The sequence below is a fragment of the Impatiens glandulifera genome, chromosome 2, assembly GCF_907164915.1.
Source record: "Impatiens glandulifera chromosome 2, dImpGla2.1, whole genome shotgun sequence".
Classification (NCBI taxonomy): Eukaryota; Viridiplantae; Streptophyta; class Magnoliopsida; order Ericales; family Balsaminaceae; genus Impatiens; species Impatiens glandulifera.
The window spans coordinates 52652444-52669362 of record NC_061863.1 but is presented as its reverse complement, the minus strand read 5'-3'; the positions used below and the strand labels follow the sequence as shown (position 1 = coordinate 52669362).

Below are 16919 nucleotides of genomic sequence, written 5' to 3'. Positions count from 1 at the left end.
ATAATTTATTTATTTTTATATAGTAATAATTTATGGTAATTATATTTATATTATTTTTTTTTAATAAAATATGCATAATCCATTGGGATGGTTAAATTTTATTATTTTTTACTTTAGAAGGCTATTATTATTATTATTATTATTATTATTATTATTATTATTATTAGGGTTTTTTTATCTTTGGTTATTGGAGTTATGAAATTTTAAAAAAATAGTTTTTAAGGTTTAAAAGTTAAAATATCTTTTATTTTTAAAGATAAATTAATTTCATATAATTAAATAAAGTTGTAATTTTCGTATTTAAACATATAAAATAATTAATTAAATAGTTGAAATGATGAATGATAGGATGGTTGAGTTTAATGATAAAATCATGGAAAACCTCAAAAATAGTACATCAAATGAGCCCTATATGAGAGATTTTTTTGAAAATTTGGACCGGTGAACTTATATTCGTTAATCTTATGTTCGTGGATAACATTTTTTATTTATAATTTGATTGTTACTTTCAAATGATTAATCTCGTTATATATATATATATATTTTTTTTTTTTTTGTATTAGATGACAATATTGAATTTATATTATTTTTTGTGATTATGTTTAAATTAATTACTATCATTTTTATTACATTAACTCTTAAAATAAATATATACTAAAATTATTAAAATAGAAATAATTTTATTAGTATTTAATATCATTATTATATTATGTTACTGAATATTTTTTTTTATAGATAATTATTTTATTAAAAATGGATTTTTTTTTTCATTTTTATACACTACAAAAACCTAGATACCAAAAAGTTCAATGGCTTGTCTACCCGACTTGAACCCGGTCGGACGAATATCCTGAAGTAAGCAACACATTTGGTTATATAGACGCGCACCCATCAGAAAATTGCCCATATCCTTCCCTTGGAGTAGAAAGAGAGAGATTGCAGTGAACCGAAACCCTTATTTCCAGCCTCTCCGACCTTGCGATCCGAGCGACTGAACCATGCTTCGCCACGCCACCCGTGTCCTCTCCCGATCCGCGGCCGTCGCCAGGGCTCGACCATTCTCCACCGACCTACAGTCTTCTTCTAAGATTGACGAGTCGTTCGTGTCGGCATGGAAGAAAACGATCCCTAACATTGACCCACCAAAGACTCCTACTGCCTTTATGAAGCCACGGCCAGCAACACCCTCGTCGATCCCTTCAAAGCTTACAGTCAATCTCGTTCTCCCATACGGGTCGGAACTATCAGCTAAGGAGGTGAGCAGCAAAAGCGTTTTAATTATTTGTCATTTTTATTCGATTGTTATCAAGTTTTATGTGATTATGGTTTCGATCTATTTCTTGATGATGGCTGCTAGTAAATTCGCTCCCTTGTTCACTATGGGTTCAATCTGATTTGAATCCACGGAGAAAATTTATTGCTTGATCTCGGTTTTTTATTCTAAACCATCTGTTTAGGATATTATTATTTGCTTAAATTTCTTCATTGAGGAACTGGCCTTGGTTAGAGCTCTTTTATCAAAGAAAAGATCTGCATTTTTTAGTTAGGTTTGAGCTTTTGCAGCCATTAACATTTTAGGTATGCTCTAATTAATCAAAATGAGAATTTTATGGAAGATTTTGTTGGGTACAAGAACTTCTATCATTAGAACATTCAATGGTGATTAGTTATGCTGTGATGTCTATGATGGAACAGCTATGCTCTCATCTCAGTAATGTGATGATTGCAGAAGCTTTGTTGTTGTACTCTTGACATCAGTTTCCTTCTTTATTGCATGTAAACATGTTCCTTTGCAAGAAGACCACTTTGGTAAACCAGAAAATATATCTTCATAAGCAAGCTTCAAATTTGGAGATAGTTGTATATCTTGATTTGTAGTTGAGAGCTAGGAAACACATCAAACAGTCTATATATTGTGTCTGACAGTTGTGGTTGGTCATAGATATGGACAATAACAATTTGTAGATTATTCTTGGCTGCTGACATCTATATCTGTTTGCTCATTCATTTAGATAAGCGCATCTGAAGATGATTCTTTGGCATATTATAGGTATGCCAGCATGTATTAAATAATACTAGGGGGCGTGCTGCATATTTTTCTCTCTTTATTCACGATTTGTTTGCAAGCAACAATTTAATTGTTAGTCTCTTATGTTGACATTCTCTTCATGGACACCTACCCTCTTATCTCTTTTTGAACTTTGTTCTTTTACCACCCTCATTTGTATAATTGTCATATCCATTGATGATGTTTCATAGAATATACAGGGTTTCAAGACGTGGCATGTTTTAGGGAATTATCAAGTGATAGAATGAGAAACAGTCTCTGTTGTATGAGTGGAAAGATGGATTAGTGGTTGTTGAGGGGATTTTCCTCTTTCCTCCTACCTTTAAGATGCTGAACGCTGAGAGGACACATTTATGTGAGGCTAACTTTTTGTGATTGTAAGATTATCTGTCTGTGACCTAGGCAACAAAATCTTCCGTATTGTTGGTGAAAGCAGAATGATGGTGAAAGTTCTGCTTAAATCACTATGCAATGAACTTGTTGCAAAACTAAGTGTTTCACTGCAGTGCTACTATATGATAGTGATGATATTTTGGTCTATGATTTGGAATGTGCATCTGTATGGCTATTCATGTCATTCAAGGACAATAGATGGTTAAAGAGATAAATTGCCTAGGGCTGATATGAAATGCCTATTTCTGAAATAATAATACTCTGATGTCACAATAGTGATGTTGCATGCAACAGAGGTGAAACAAATGTTGAAAGATATTTAAGTTCCTAATTTATCTCTATAATTGAGAGATGTGTCACACACACTATTTTATGTGTAGTTTCACAATCACATAGAGCAAGTAATTTTAGTCCTATGAGGAACAAGAATCCCAAAACAACTTCATAGTTTTAGGATTCTTGATATTTAGTTAAATGTCATTCATATCCAATAATAGGCATAAGTAAATAGTATAGGAACACTGTTTCGAAAGTGGTGGAAAATATCTGGTTGGGGCAGTCTTGAAATTGTTTGATATGATATAAAGTGAGGTATACTTGCAATGTAAAATGGTTGATCTGATGTGATGTAAAGTGATAGATTGCGAGAAAAAAAGAAATGTAAGAGTAATCAAACAGGGCTGAAGTTTTTGGTTGATTAACATGATGCAGTATCCATCTATTATAATGGAAAAGGTTGAATCTTTAATTATGGAATGTGTGTGGCATTGCAGGTTGATATGGTTATAGTGCCAGCAACAACAGGACAGATGGGTGTTCTTCCTGGGCATGTTGCAACAATTGCTGAGCTGAAACCAGGCGTTCTATCTGTGCACGAGGGAAACGATGTGAAAAAGTACTTTGTGAGTGGCGGGTTTGTTTTTGTCCATGCAAACTCATATGCTGATATAATGGCCATCGAGGCAGTGCCTATCGATCAATTCGACTCAGCCACGGTCCAGAAGAGTCTCGCAGATTTCAACCAGAAGTTGAACTCAGCATCAACAGATGCAGACAAAGCAGAAGCACAAATTGGAGTGGATGTGCTTAGTTCACTAAACTCGGCTCTTGCAGCCTAGTTTTTTCGTTTTTTGACATTCTTAAGTTGGTTCTTCCTTCCTCCATCATTTTAATAATCTGCAATGTATTTCGCCTCCTTAATGTTTGTGGGAGAAATTATTGGGGTTGTTTATGTTGTTATCTCCAACCTTAACATATATTGCCTCAAGTTGAATACCAATTCCTATAAAACTTTCAGAGTATAACCTTTGAAACTTGTTTGCTTTAACATTTAATTGATTTGTGTTGCTGGTGTGCTTGATCAATGGGTTCTGTATATCTGTGGTTGTTTTATTGTAGTTGTGTCCTTTTCTTTTCTAACCTAATAACATAGTTAAAAGAGATGTGTCTAAAAAATATCAAAACTTTCATGTTCTTTAATAAATATCAAAACTTTCCCTTTGGACATGTATGAATCTGTTGTGACAATTTATGGCTAAACATATAATATGTTAATTCATTATCCGAAAAGGGTTTTGGAGTTTAATATTTTTTGGTTATAAATAGTGTGGGCATATATATCTTTAATTTGTCTATCTTTGATAAGAATATGACCAACAATGGAGTGGGGTTGAGGGTTCCACTTAGTTATTAGGTCATTTCTATTTTGTTGTGGGTCTCTGATATTGTTTATTACAAATTTATAAGTTATAACATTAATGGTTTGAGTTAATTAGTAAAGGTATAATTCATTACTTACTTTTCATGGATTTCATAATAGTTAGGCATTGGGTAGGGGTAGGGTTGGACTTATGTAGGGCTTGAACCCAGAACAGTTTCCCAAACTAACTTTGGCGTTCACTTTCCAAAACTAACCTAGTTTGTTCATTTATTTCCAAACTAACCTAGTTTACTATTCAAACTCAGTTTTTTTTTTTTGGAAAACTGTTCCTTGAACCCACTTCGAAAAAAGAAGAAAAAAATATACACTAAAAATGTAACATTACATAATTTTTTTAAAATTTCAACGTTTGTTTATATAATTATTAAAAAAATGGCAAAACTTATATTTATCAAAAAATTGTCGTTATTTTTTAAGCAAACTTTAAAGAAATTTGGGGCACACCTCAGCTTTGAATCCGTCCCTACTGCACAATTTACGATCAGGATGCACACATTGGAGTTTGATGTTGGGTTATTTCGGATTATTACTAACTTTTAAAAAAATGATTTATGTGATGAAAAATTAGTTAATTTAAGTTTTTTTAATTGGTTAAATTATTATTATATTTTTAAAGAATTTAATTAGGAAGTCCATAAATCCTTGCAAAAGTCAATGTATTTGACAAATTTAGAGACAAATCAAAAACATGAAATTGGACAACAACTTGTGGTCATTTCCCAACTTAAGAAACTATTAGAAGCCGAACTAACATGGTTCAGTGAAGCAATGTGGTCTCAATAAAATGGTTTCTAGGCATATTTTGTTTTCCATGGAAGACTTTCCACAAAATGATAGATGTTAGAGATTCATGTCTTTTAATAGTAGCTAGTATGTCTTGTAGAATATATTGTATAGAGAAATCTTATTTAATTTATTATTATTATTATTATTATTATTATTATTATTATTATTATTATTATTATTATTATTATTATTATTATTATTATTATTATTATTATTATTATTATCGTGTGAGATAGTTGCGTGTTTATAGTTATTTGGATCATATTAGAAAGACAAACGATAAGAGCAGTGCAAAAATAAAATGTTAGAATACTTCACCAAAATAATAAAATGAAATGATGAGATATGAATATAATCAAATGTATTAATTAGGAGTAAAAGTCCTAATAATTTCACAATCTAATGTGGTAAAAGAATATGATTGGATTATGTATTAGTTTATTTCAAATAATAAATTCTAGTTTAAAATAATAAAAAATTAACTAATCATGTTTATATTTTTACTTTTCAAAATGAGAATCTCCTTAAAAAAATGTTGTTTATATTTATAAATAAATAAATAAATAAGCTGTGAAAATGATGAATCAAGCTTGTCTTTAATATTAATAATACAATTTCCAAAATAAACATGCTAATGACACTTTAAAAGTTTATTCTTAGGAAACTGTCTACCCAAAATGTTAGGAAAGCAAAAACTGTCTGCTATAAAGAATATATTATTTAATTTCATTTGAAATATTGCCCCCAACAAAAATATTAAATAAATCATAAGTTAGATAGAATGGGTGACTTTGTTAGTAAATTAAGTGGACATGAATGTTCATGGAGAACCTGAAATATATATTTATTTTTTTAAATGTTCATGGAGGACCTGAAATATATATATGTTTTTATTTTTTTAATGGGACGAGTTCAATTGAGAGAGTTTCTCATGTTCTTTTTATTTGTCACAAAGTTTTTAATATTAAATAAATAAAAAACTTGTAATAATTAGTCACTTTAATCAATTTATTAAATAAATAAAAAACTTGTAATAATTAGTCACTTTAATCAATTTATTTATAGTGTTGTTCTTATATCCCTTAATTGTCATGTTTTGTATTAGATGTGATATTGTTTTTAGGAAGATGTGCTTTGTAAGTTCTTAATTTTGGTATTCCTTCTTTATCTAATGTTTTAATTGTTAAGCTTAAATAATTGTATTTTTATTATATGTATGGATATTAAAAGAAAATAATGATTTTTAAAAAGTAGGTAAAATATGAGCTTGTTTTAACTTAGGTTTGATGGTGCTATTTAAACAAATATTATTGAATAAAAATGAGTTATTTAGGATAAAATTATTAATTGATTTTTTTTAGTTTAAAATTTAAATTTTGAAAAATAAAATAAAATAATATTTTAATAAATGACTTAAATAATAAAAAATGAGATAATGTTATGATTTTTTTTTCTTTAACTTAAATAACCTAAAAGTCTTGAGAGACATCTTCATTGCCTTTAGGCCTCGTTTGATCTTTGGGTTATTGGGATAAAACCCAGGTTTTATCCCAAAACCCAACTATCACATCCCAAATCAAATCAATCATTTTATAAATTAAAATACCAAAATTACCCTTTAATTAAATATTTTATTTTATATTATTAAAAAATAATATTAATATATATATATATATATTTATATTTATTTTATTACATTATAAAATTTATTTTTATATAATTTAAATTAATAAATTATTTCATTTAAAACAATTATATTAAATAAAAATAAATTCAAAATATAAATAAAATTCTAACCAACTATATTATCTAATATACCATTTAAAATTTAAATTTATTTAAAATAAATTTTTATACTAAAAAATAAAGTTAAATATATTTAAATAAAAAATATTAATTAATTTATAAATATATCTCATTTAAATTAAATATTTGTAAAGAAATTTATTATTTTTTTTTGGTATAAACTAATTTTAAATTATCTTTCTAAATAAATACTATAATAAATTTGTTTGATTTTTGGTTATTATATTATAAAATTTATTTCATTTAAATTTTATTATTATTATATTAAATAAAAATAAATACACAATATAAATAAAATTATTATCTTATATAATATTTAAATTATAATTATAAAATTAATATTCATTTAAATTTTAAATGATGTATTAATAAAAATTAATATTAATATATCTATAATTTTTAATATTTATTTTATTATATTATATTTTAAATTTTATTTAAATATAAATTAAATTAATATATTTAAAAAATGTATTGAGAGAGGAGAGAAGAGAGGTAAGGGTATTTTTGACAATAAAAATTAAAAAACTGGTTTTTTCCTAATTTCATCAAACAAGGTTATTTGGGATAAAACCCGGATAAAACCCAAATAACTCAAAGATCAAACAAGGCCTTAATGATTCTGGTCCATATATAATATATTCAATTGTTTATTACTTGGGAACATCATGATATTTTACCAAACAATTAAATTATTATTTTTTTATGTTATCTTTTCAAATTATGAATCAAAATAATTATTCTAACATTATTCTCCATAATAATTTGAAACATTAAATATAATAATTCAAATTAAATTGTTTTCAAATAAATTAAATTATTTCAAATATTCCAACATCAAATTTAAAAAAAAAATGAAAAAGAAAAAAGTGATTTTATTTATAAATTAAATATTTATTATGGACAGCTTCGAGAACATTGAACAAAGGAGGACACGCAGAAAGAAATGACTCGGTGGCCTACCTAGGAAGGACACGTGGAGAAAACTGACCGAGATGCACGGGCAGCCCAATGGGCAGAGACAAGAGTGAGACAAGAACCTAGGAATGAGAGCCTTAATGGGCCGGCCATGTGTCAACATTTTGTTCATTTTTTTTGCATGCAGGAATTCTCTAGAAACTTTTGTTTGGGATCCCAACTTTTGTTGTCTTTCATTTTACAAGACCTTATTTATTTGAAAATGATTTAAAGAGAAAAAATAATAATGGTAATAAATGGTGGATGATTTTAAGGAGGTTATAATTTTTTTTATTAGAATAACTCAAAACCGAAGCCCTCAACTTTTAATTCATTCACTTACTATAACCGACGTTTTAAGTGAGAATCGCCTCGTAACTTTTAGTCTCTTAGTTATCGATGTTTTCCACCTTCGGTTCAAAATATAATAGTTATCCATTTTTATTATAAATTCGGTTGATCCAAAAATTGAGTTGTTATTGTTTTTTATAAATATTATTTTAGCAATAAATAACAAAAATATAGTTATTTTTTATAATTGAATTGGGATATTGTTACCTTGTAATTAAAAAATATAAAATATTTGATCTTAAAATTAGATAAAATAAAGCATTATATTAGGCGGGACTTAACATTGATCCTAACATTATAAAGATTATTGCATTAACTAAAAAAATAAATTGATTATTACAATAAATTAGTCAAATAAACATTGAATAATAATTGAAATTGTATTTTTTCAATTATTGAAGGAAGGGACTAGAAAATACTTACAACACTAGTTGAGTTATTTGAAAATAAGATATCTTTTTATAGTTAACATGACTATTAATTAGTCTTTATCTCTCATTATAAAGGTTTGATTTAACCATTTTCATTTATTTCTAATTTTCACACTAACTCAATTAACAAAATATAACATTTTCTTATAAAAAAATTCATTGAGAACTCTATTCCATAAATACATAACATTTAGAAAAAGATGAAGATTCAATCAAAGTTGAAGAACATAGAATATATGAGAAAGTACCATATATACCATAAAATTAGAAAATAAAATGTTATGCAATGAACTTTTAAACTTCCCAAATCCCAAGCCAATCCATTTTTACTCAAATTCATTTACCCAACCAATCAAAATTCAAGTTCCTCGATCTGATTGGTTGAAGAATACTGCAACAATTGTTTCTCAAACAGCTGATTATAGCCCATGCATCTTACCATATATATAATAATCAGAGGCCACCACCGCCATTACCAATCCATTAACACAGAGAGAGGGAGAGAGAGAGAGGGAGAATGAGATCGGAATTTGCAGCAGCAGCGTTGTTTTATGTGGGTTGTGAGGATTATCCCCGCCATGAAAACACCCATTTTCTTGAAGCTTGTTTTCTCTGCCATAAACCTCTGCTTCATAACTGTGACATCTTCATGTACAGGTAACTAATTGCTAATTTCATGAACTGGATGAGGATGATGATGATGAGTTATTTTGTTATTGTTTTTTACATGATCTGTTTGTTGATTATATATGGTGCAGAGGAAATAAGGCGTTTTGTAGTGAAGAGTGTAGGCAAGAACAGATAGATATGGATTATGAGGAGAAACATTACAGGAGGAGATTGAAGCTCTCTAATTCTTCATCTAAGAAGACTAAGATGAGTGCTCACCAGAGGCAAAAAAAATCTGATGATCTTGATGATGATGATGATGATGATCAGACGTCGGGCAACATATCAACTACCAGAAAGGACCAGCAGCTTACAAGTACTGGCACTGGCACACTTGTTGTGGCTTAGATCGATTTACTTAAATTAGATTTTCTCATACACCACCAAAGTAATGAATTTTATTTATTTTATTTTAAACCATGGTTGTGGAGATTTTGTTTGTTTGTTTGGATCGAGAGTTTGATTTCGAGGAGGAGGTTTATATATATGAAGGGAAAATCATTAATGAGGATGGATGATGCATGTATCTTCTATATATACAACCAACCAATTGGAGTTTTATCCAAAATTGTGATTACCTATTTTTAAATTGCAATTCATCTAGTGTATATCTCATTTGAGATTGGTATATAGACAAGCAGGAGGTTAGTCAGGCCACCACTGAGGATCCCTCGACTGACTCGACTGTTTGGTCACCAGTCGACTCGTGGGATCCCCTTATAAATGTTCCTTATCGAATAATTATATTCAGTTGGTAGATGCATGCCAACTATGTGAGAATCGGACAATCATATTCTTTTTTCTTCTTAAGAACACATTGGCTATGGTGTGGATTGTATGGTTAATGCCCAAGTCCAATACCACTTCCTTGGATGTTATCGAGCTGATCTTCTAGTGGATTATTTGAATGAGTTCTCTAATACATTTCAATTATGTTAATAGTACTATTTTCATTTTTCTTTCGTTAGAGCAAACTCCGGAACACTTTATCACTTTGTTGTCGCAAGTGTTTAATATGTCAAGTAAACAATGGTGTGGATGGCGGAGTAATTTAACAAAGTTCATCGACTAGTGTGATCCTGCATTGTTTGTGTTACACATTTTTTTTAGGTTGTAACTAGATCTTTATTTTGGCTAGACATTTTAGCCCACATGTTTTGTGTTACCGTATGTCTTTTTAGTATGTGTATTAGTACAAGTTTGAGTTATTATTAAAGATTGACCTAGTTAATATTATTAATGTATAGCGATGGAGTATATATGACTAAGTAATACTAAAAAACTTGGATGCAAATTTGTTTATTTTAGGTACAGTGGGAAAAGACTATTCGAACATGGAGCGTAGGTAGAACAGTACTCTCTCAAGATATATGGATTTACAACATTATTATAACAAGCGGTTTTTTTTCCTACCTTATTATTAGAAATATGGTGTTTCAATGTTCTGTAATAGCTATGCAATTTCTGTAAGGGTTTCATTTTATTACAAATTGGGGTGTTACAATTGAATGTTATTTATTTTCGTGTTGGTCGCTAATCTTATATATATAATTGAAAGTATTTGGTTTGTCAGGTCGAGAGTTGTGGTTAATTTGAATATATGTAAGAGTAAATAGATATTTTGGTCGGATTTTGGGTTGACCCGCTCATAAACTTAAAACGGTTAAAAATAAAATTAAAATTTTTATAGGTATGATTCGGAACTCGCATCATAACAAAAACAAGTATAACTTTTTAACCAACTATGCTAATAAAACTTTGTATTTTAAATTCAACACTAAATTTGATAAACGCGGTACGTTCTAACAATATATTTTTATCCGTGTGCATCGGACGGGGATCTTCCTAGTTGAAGATAATGATCATATTTTAAATAATAATAAAAAAACAAATATGCCGTTTTATAAAGTATTAAAAAGTTTGAGGGTATGTGTACATATTAGTATTATGAATATAAAACCTCAATCTTCCCTAAAAAAGAAAAAAAATCCTAAATCGCGACTTCTCTACCGACCCATACAAGTTCAAATTCTACTTTTTCTTCTTCATCTTCATCAACGATTAAGAGAAGCAAGAACTGAATCATCTCTATTCTAATCTGTGTTTTCCTTTGTGGAACGTACCTGAGGCGTGTGATCTGGTGGGTGCCGATAGAAGTCGCGTTGCCTTGTTGATCATATATCAGGTAAGATTTCATTCTATTTCCTGCTTAATTGCACTCTACTTCCAAGCCTCAAGTTTATTTATACAATATCTCTGATTTTCTAATGGTTTAAAGGTTATCTGTCCCTTATGCATATCACATGTTTGAGAAAATGCTATTTGACTAACCTGTGTTATTACTTGTTAAGAATGGTTTGTACACGTATCTTGAGAAAATTAATAAATGGGTTTTCATTCTTATACATATTTAGACAAAAAGTAATATAGTATGTAGGTTCTTATTAAATTATTAAAGCAGGTGAAACTCATTAGATTCCATGTATTTGAAATAAATTGCTTATGTAACTGTTATTTTTTTTGGAATTGATTTAGGGGAATAGCTGTTGTGGATACTATGAATAATTCTTCTGCAGGACCCTCTTCAAAAGCAAGAGTAGGGGCATCCCAACAATCAGAAACTTCCTTCAAACGCAAGCGGGGAGTTTTTCAGAAAGATTGTGTGTGGTTTAGTTTAGTTTAGTTTAGTTTCTTGACTGGATTTTATTTTGATGGAAAAATATTTACTCTTTATTCACCTCTTCTGTGATATGTAACAGTGCAGCATATGATGTATGGTTTTGGAGATGATGCCAATGTAAGTTTCTTCTTTAACTAACATTCCTTTTGTTGTGGATTTTGTTTACAGACAGTGTAATCAGTTTTTGTGCCTCTCTGATCCTAGTGTTCAGAAAACCATCTTTTTGTTTTCTGTTGTGAATTGTGATTCTATTTTCGTGTTTGTAAGATTGATTGGTGTTATTAAAAGGATTTGATGTATCTGTTTTAGGCTAGTAAGCAACTCCAATCATATCTAAGATGACTTAGGTTCTCAATTCTCATTAGGCAATAGGCACCGTTTCAATTTTATCTTATAGAAGGTTATTAGCAGTCTTAATGTTATCAACTAGTATTCATTTGAACTATGCATATTGGTGCAAATTTTGTATTCAAATGAGAACTAAGAACAAAATATATTAAGGTGGTAGGGGAAGGTCATTTCATCTTCTGCATATTGAAATGTGAGAAAATAGACGATATATAGACTTGGTTGTTTAAATCATGTTCAAAAAGTTGTGTTAACTTCTAGTTGGATCTGTTCTTTCTTTCAATTGCTCTATCAAGATATCTCCAGTTGGTATGGGTTAAGAATTGTTTCTTAAACTAGTATAAATTATTCTTTGATAGAAAGATAGATATGCATTTCTTTTCTAATGAAGCATGAAAATGTCACATCATCTCTAATTAGTTGTATATGCATTTTGCCTCCAGCCGCTTCCAGAAACTGTAGCATTGCTTGAAGACATTGTTGTGGAGTATGTCACTGATATGGTACATCATGAATTTGATTCTTCATCTTTTGTCTCCTTAATTTCTTTACTTTCCCTGGATTAATTGGTATATCTCACTTGTTCAATTTTGAATTATATGCAGGTGCATAAAGCTCAAGACACTGCTACTAAAAGAGGAAAACTTCTCACAGAAGATTTTCTGTTTTTAATCCGAAAGGTATTTCTCTTCTTTTTCTTTTCATCTTTGAAGAACTTGCTTCTTTTGCTAGTAGAGTATGCATTAGAATATCTACTTTTGAGGAAACTTGACCATATTTTTTTTTTCTATTTCATCTATAAGCCAGTAGGAGTTGGAAATTTTTTAAACAAGATGCTGAATAACATTGTTCTTTAATTTGTTGATGATAATTTAGATGTAAAATTTGACATTTACCCTTCATCTTGTTTAGGGTTCTACATTATGGGCATAGATTCTCTGATGACAAACTATCACATGATTATTACTTTGACCTTATTACAGGATATGCCAAAATTGAACCGATGTACTGAACTCTTGACTATGAACGAAGAGCTGAAGCAAGCGAGGAAAGCCTTTGAGGTTGACGAAGATAAACTGGCAACTGTTGAGTAGTTGTTATACTTTCAAAAAACATCCATTGATGCTCTTGTATTTTCTTTACAACTCAGAATTAGTTTCCAAAATAACTGCATGCTTTCTTATGTATTTTCTTTATGAGTCGATGATTGATACTCTACATTAATGCTAAAAGGAAAGGGTTTGATAATCTGATTGTATGGTTTTGGTGTCCAACAATAATGAGTTAGTTTGATTTCAGCTTTGCAATAGCGATTTCAGCCAAATAGAACAAGGCCAATGTCTCTTTTTTCTTTTAATTTGATTTGATGAGTAGTTTTTTTAAAGTAAATAAGCTGTTGGACCAGGTTTTCCCATCAATACATCAACTGGAAACTGTATTACATATAATATTTCCTTTACAGGGGAACTGAACTGAGGAACACCTCAAAATCAAAAAGGAAAAAAGCACATTCCTCTCATCAGATGTAAGTAAAACTACTACACCTATTATACCATCGTCCATCCAAAGTTAGTTTCCGAACTTTCTTTGCCCTCATCAGTCAGCTTGGCACGTAAATGGCATGTCGATTATTCATTTTGTTATCGTTCATCATATTGAATTTGAGTCTGCACTGCCTTGACTGCAGCTACTCTAGCTGCAGTTGCAGCTCTATTAGCAGCTGCAACTGCCTTGTTCACTCTTTCATCTACCTTACCAACATCATATGCTTTTTCAGCTGCTCGTCTTGCTTCCTGTCATAATAATACATCATGTAAATAAATCGATTCATTCATTCATTCATGGGTTTTTAATGCTAGAAAGTCCAAAATGTAGCACCTGAACTGCATTGAGTACTTTGGAATGATTAACTGCAACAGAAGAGACAGAGAATGTCTGTGTACTTGGGATATCTAGGATTCCATTGTTCCAATGACCTGATTGAGTCTCCCCACTTCTAAACGAATACATCCCAAGCCCTTGTCTGCCGCTCTCATGCCACGATCCTTCATACCTATGCCCATTTCCAAATCGATAAACTCCAAAACCGTGCATTTTATCCCCAAAATACTCCCCAGCATAAACATCTCCATTTCTACAATGAACAAGTGAAATGAACATTGAGTAGACATTTCATAGAAATAGGTAATATGCATTGATTTTCTTACCTGAAATGGTAGTGGCCGAGTCCATGCTTGACTCCAAATTTGAATTCGCCCACATACCTACTTCCATCTTCACATGTATGAACCCCACAACCATGGCTTTGTCCATTTGACCACTCTCCAGCATAAACATCACCTGTGTAGAATCTATACACACCAAATCCATTCCTAAGCCCTTGTCTGTATTGACCGCGATATCTGCTTCCTCTCGCCCACGTCTCAACTCCATAACCATCGTACTTATTATCAACCCAATCCCCTTCATACCTTCCACTCATGTAATAGTAATACACCCCGCTGCCTGAACTCTTCCCTTTATGGAATTCTCCTTCATACACATCCCCATTGGTGTAAACCTGAACCCAGCAACCAGAATTCAACAGCTTTTCAGACTTTGAAGGTTTTGACCCAATGGACCAAATCACGGGTAGGGTCGGTCTGGACATTTTGGTTGAAGAAGACAGCTTTCTGGGGAGGGAGCGGGAGAGAAATAGACGGATTGATGGGAGGCGAGGTATGGCTAGGTTGAGGGAGAATAGAAGGGCGGATGAGAAAGCAAAAGCGGAAATGAAATCGAGGAAAAATGAATGGCTTGGATGAGAAACCAGGAAGTAGAAGAAAGGGAGAGCTAAGAGTAGGATGAGACGGAGATGGGAACGGAGGCGACGGAGGTGTTGGAGGCGTCTGAGAAAGCGGAAGGCGGCTGATTTTGTAGCGGCCGAGGGTTTGGGAAACTTGAAGGAATAATGATTCTTCATGGGTATGTTTGTTTTGGTTGAGAATGGGTATTGATGTAAGGATTTAGGGAGGGTGGGTGATTTTGAGAGGGAATTGGAAGAAGAAGATGAAGAATTTATGTGGGTTGCTGCGAAAGGTCTCTTATGAGGGGTGGTTTTCTGCGATAGCGGAGAAGACGATGATGATGGAATTGGGTCGTTTGTTGTTGTTGTTGTTTGGTCGACGAGAATATGCAATTCTCCATTATTAGATGTAGGAGGAGGAGGAGGAGAAGAAGAAGAATTGATGGGGGGCGGCGGCGGAGGAGGGGTGATGAAATCGAAGGAATTGAAACCCACCTGGAAATTGTTTTGATGAGGATGTTTCTGATGATGATGGATGATTGAAGATGGGAATAGTAAAGGTGGTGTTGGGTTGAAATCGGAAGAGACGCCGCTGCTTTCTTTTCCGATCTGAACTTCGGATTTTTTCTGATGCATTAAAGTCAATCTTCTTCTTCTTCTTCTTCCTCGTCTGTCTGTCTGTCTGTCTGAAGAATTTCTCCTGAAAACGAAAATGGTGGTTTGGTTTGAGATTTGAGAATTGAGAGAATTAGAGAGATCAATTTGAATGAAAGAGAAGAGGAAGACCTACAAACTGGATTGAAGAACTTAACGACCAAATGCCCCCCCGCTCCTTCCTTCCATCTAGGTCTGTTTGTTTTGGTTTTCAAATATGTTTTTTACTTCTAAATTAAGATTAATTAATTACTTTTAGATAATAAAAAAAAGTATATTATTTGGTCAATGTAATATTAAATATCATTGTTATATTGTTGTTATATAAGGACTAAGTTTTATATAATATGATTTAAATTGGAAAAGATCTGCATCATCAAACAAGGGATATCATACAAGAAAAAGTCTTGATTCTAGTATTATTGTCTTAATTTATTTGGCTAAAACTAGGGCATCTTTTTTCTTTTTCATATGAAGTTGGATTTTAAAAAGAATAACTCAAAATTCGAATTTAATTTTCTAGGAAACTTCTTTTTGCTTGATGCATACGTTTGAAATTCATTTTCTTTGTCTAATATTGGACTAATTCAACTTGATGTACTGAACTAAAAGGCAAGTATTTATCTTTTCTATTCCATTAATTCAGCACCACTAACATAATTCTTTTTTACTTTGTTTATTTAGCTATTGTGCAATAACCCAAAATATTACATTTTGACTACAATTTAGATGTTGTTAGCACTAGTAAAAATGGAATCATGAGGTAATCTCTTCAATAAAATTCTTTTTATTTAGAACTAATTTAGTGAGTTACATACGGAAAGATTACAATATAATTGACTAATTATAATTAAACGATATCAATTATGTTGAAGAGGAAGACAATTTGTATTTGTATCGACCAAACTTAGTACTTTTGAAATGAGTTTGGTATGGCAACTCCGAGAATTTGGATAAGATTCAAGAAAGTCGAGTCCATTTTAGAATCCATATACAAATTATTCACAGATTTTGTTTACTCCAAACTTCAATTATGACTTTTGATTTCTTAGAACGATTTTTGCTGTTTAAGGTATCTTAGTGGGTTAAATCTTCTATTATAAGCTAGCGACAATAAAATGTGGATATTAATTCTAAATTCTTTGGTTCAAGCCGTCAGACAGTAAATTTTGCGCGTTTGCGATTTATATATTTAATCCGTTTTTTCATTTTTTTTTATCTTAGTGAATTAAATTTAAATGTTTTTAACCTATGACAAAATGATAAACAAA

General features: G+C 30.8%; 4 protein-coding genes across 4 annotated transcripts; 3 read left to right on the top strand and 1 right to left on the bottom strand.

The window, feature by feature from the left end:
• The first annotated feature begins 903 nt into the window (after positions 1 to 903).
• LOC124926804 (ATP synthase subunit delta', mitochondrial-like) lies at positions 904 to 3856 on the top strand. The gene is made up of 2 exons (XM_047467107.1): positions 904 to 1256; positions 3235 to 3856. Exons 1-2 carry the CDS (start codon positions 999 to 1001, stop codon positions 3577 to 3579), a joined length of 603 nt encoding a protein of 200 aa, XP_047323063.1. The 5' UTR covers positions 904 to 998; the 3' UTR covers positions 3580 to 3856.
• A 5120-nt stretch (positions 3857 to 8976) lies between these two features.
• Positions 8977 to 9922, top strand: LOC124925349 (FCS-Like Zinc finger 3-like). The gene is made up of 2 exons (XM_047465328.1): positions 8977 to 9169; positions 9271 to 9922. Exons 1-2 carry the CDS (start codon positions 9030 to 9032, stop codon positions 9527 to 9529), a joined length of 399 nt encoding a protein of 132 aa, XP_047321284.1. The 5' UTR covers positions 8977 to 9029; the 3' UTR covers positions 9530 to 9922.
• A 1229-nt stretch (positions 9923 to 11151) lies between these two features.
• On the top strand, positions 11152 to 13467 carry LOC124925350 (transcription initiation factor TFIID subunit 13). The gene is made up of 6 exons (XM_047465329.1): positions 11152 to 11366; positions 11717 to 11841; positions 11941 to 11978; positions 12653 to 12712; positions 12815 to 12889; positions 13193 to 13467. Exons 2-6 carry the CDS (start codon positions 11739 to 11741, stop codon positions 13301 to 13303), a joined length of 387 nt encoding a protein of 128 aa, XP_047321285.1. The 5' UTR covers positions 11152 to 11366; positions 11717 to 11738; the 3' UTR covers positions 13304 to 13467.
• A 100-nt stretch (positions 13468 to 13567) lies between these two features.
• Positions 13568 to 15783, bottom strand: LOC124925348. Its single transcript, XM_047465327.1, has 3 exons — positions 14417 to 15783; positions 14088 to 14343; positions 13568 to 14002 (listed from the first exon to the last, which is right to left on the bottom strand). The coding sequence occupies exons 1-3, from the start codon at positions 15628 to 15630 to the stop codon at positions 13850 to 13852; spliced, it is 1623 nt and encodes a 540-aa protein (XP_047321283.1). The 5' UTR covers positions 15631 to 15783; the 3' UTR covers positions 13568 to 13849.
• Between the last annotated feature and the right edge of the window lie 1136 nt (positions 15784 to 16919).

Excerpts from the sequence above, each read along its gene's own strand:
- LOC124925349 (XM_047465328.1), top strand. The coding sequence starts at position 9,030 with ATGAGATCGGAATTTGCAGCAGCAGCGTTGTTTTATGTGGGTTGTGAG. Across the intron at positions 9,170-9,270 it reads TGTGACATCTTCATGTACAG|AGGAAATAAGGCGTTTTGTA; the intron begins GTAACTAATTGC and ends TATATGGTGCAG.
- LOC124925348 (XM_047465327.1), bottom strand. The coding sequence starts at position 15,630 with ATGCATCAGAAAAAATCCGAAGTTCAGATCGGAAAAGAAAGCAGCGGC. Across the intron at positions 14,344-14,416 it reads CTCGGCCACTACCATTTCAG|AAATGGAGATGTTTATGCTG; the intron begins GTAAGAAAATCA and ends TGTTCATTGTAG. Across the intron at positions 14,003-14,087 it reads AAGTACTCAATGCAGTTCAG|GAAGCAAGACGAGCAGCTGA; the intron begins GTGCTACATTTT and ends TTATTATGACAG.
- LOC124925350 (XM_047465329.1), top strand. The coding sequence starts at position 11,739 with ATGAATAATTCTTCTGCAGGACCCTCTTCAAAAGCAAGAGTAGGGGCA. Across the intron at positions 11,842-11,940 it reads GGGAGTTTTTCAGAAAGATT|TGCAGCATATGATGTATGGT; the intron begins GTGTGTGGTTTA and ends GATATGTAACAG. Across the intron at positions 12,890-13,192 it reads TTCTGTTTTTAATCCGAAAG|GATATGCCAAAATTGAACCG; the intron begins GTATTTCTCTTC and ends ACCTTATTACAG.
- LOC124926804 (XM_047467107.1), top strand. The coding sequence starts at position 999 with ATGCTTCGCCACGCCACCCGTGTCCTCTCCCGATCCGCGGCCGTCGCC. Across the intron at positions 1,257-3,234 it reads CGGAACTATCAGCTAAGGAG|GTTGATATGGTTATAGTGCC; the intron begins GTGAGCAGCAAA and ends GTGGCATTGCAG.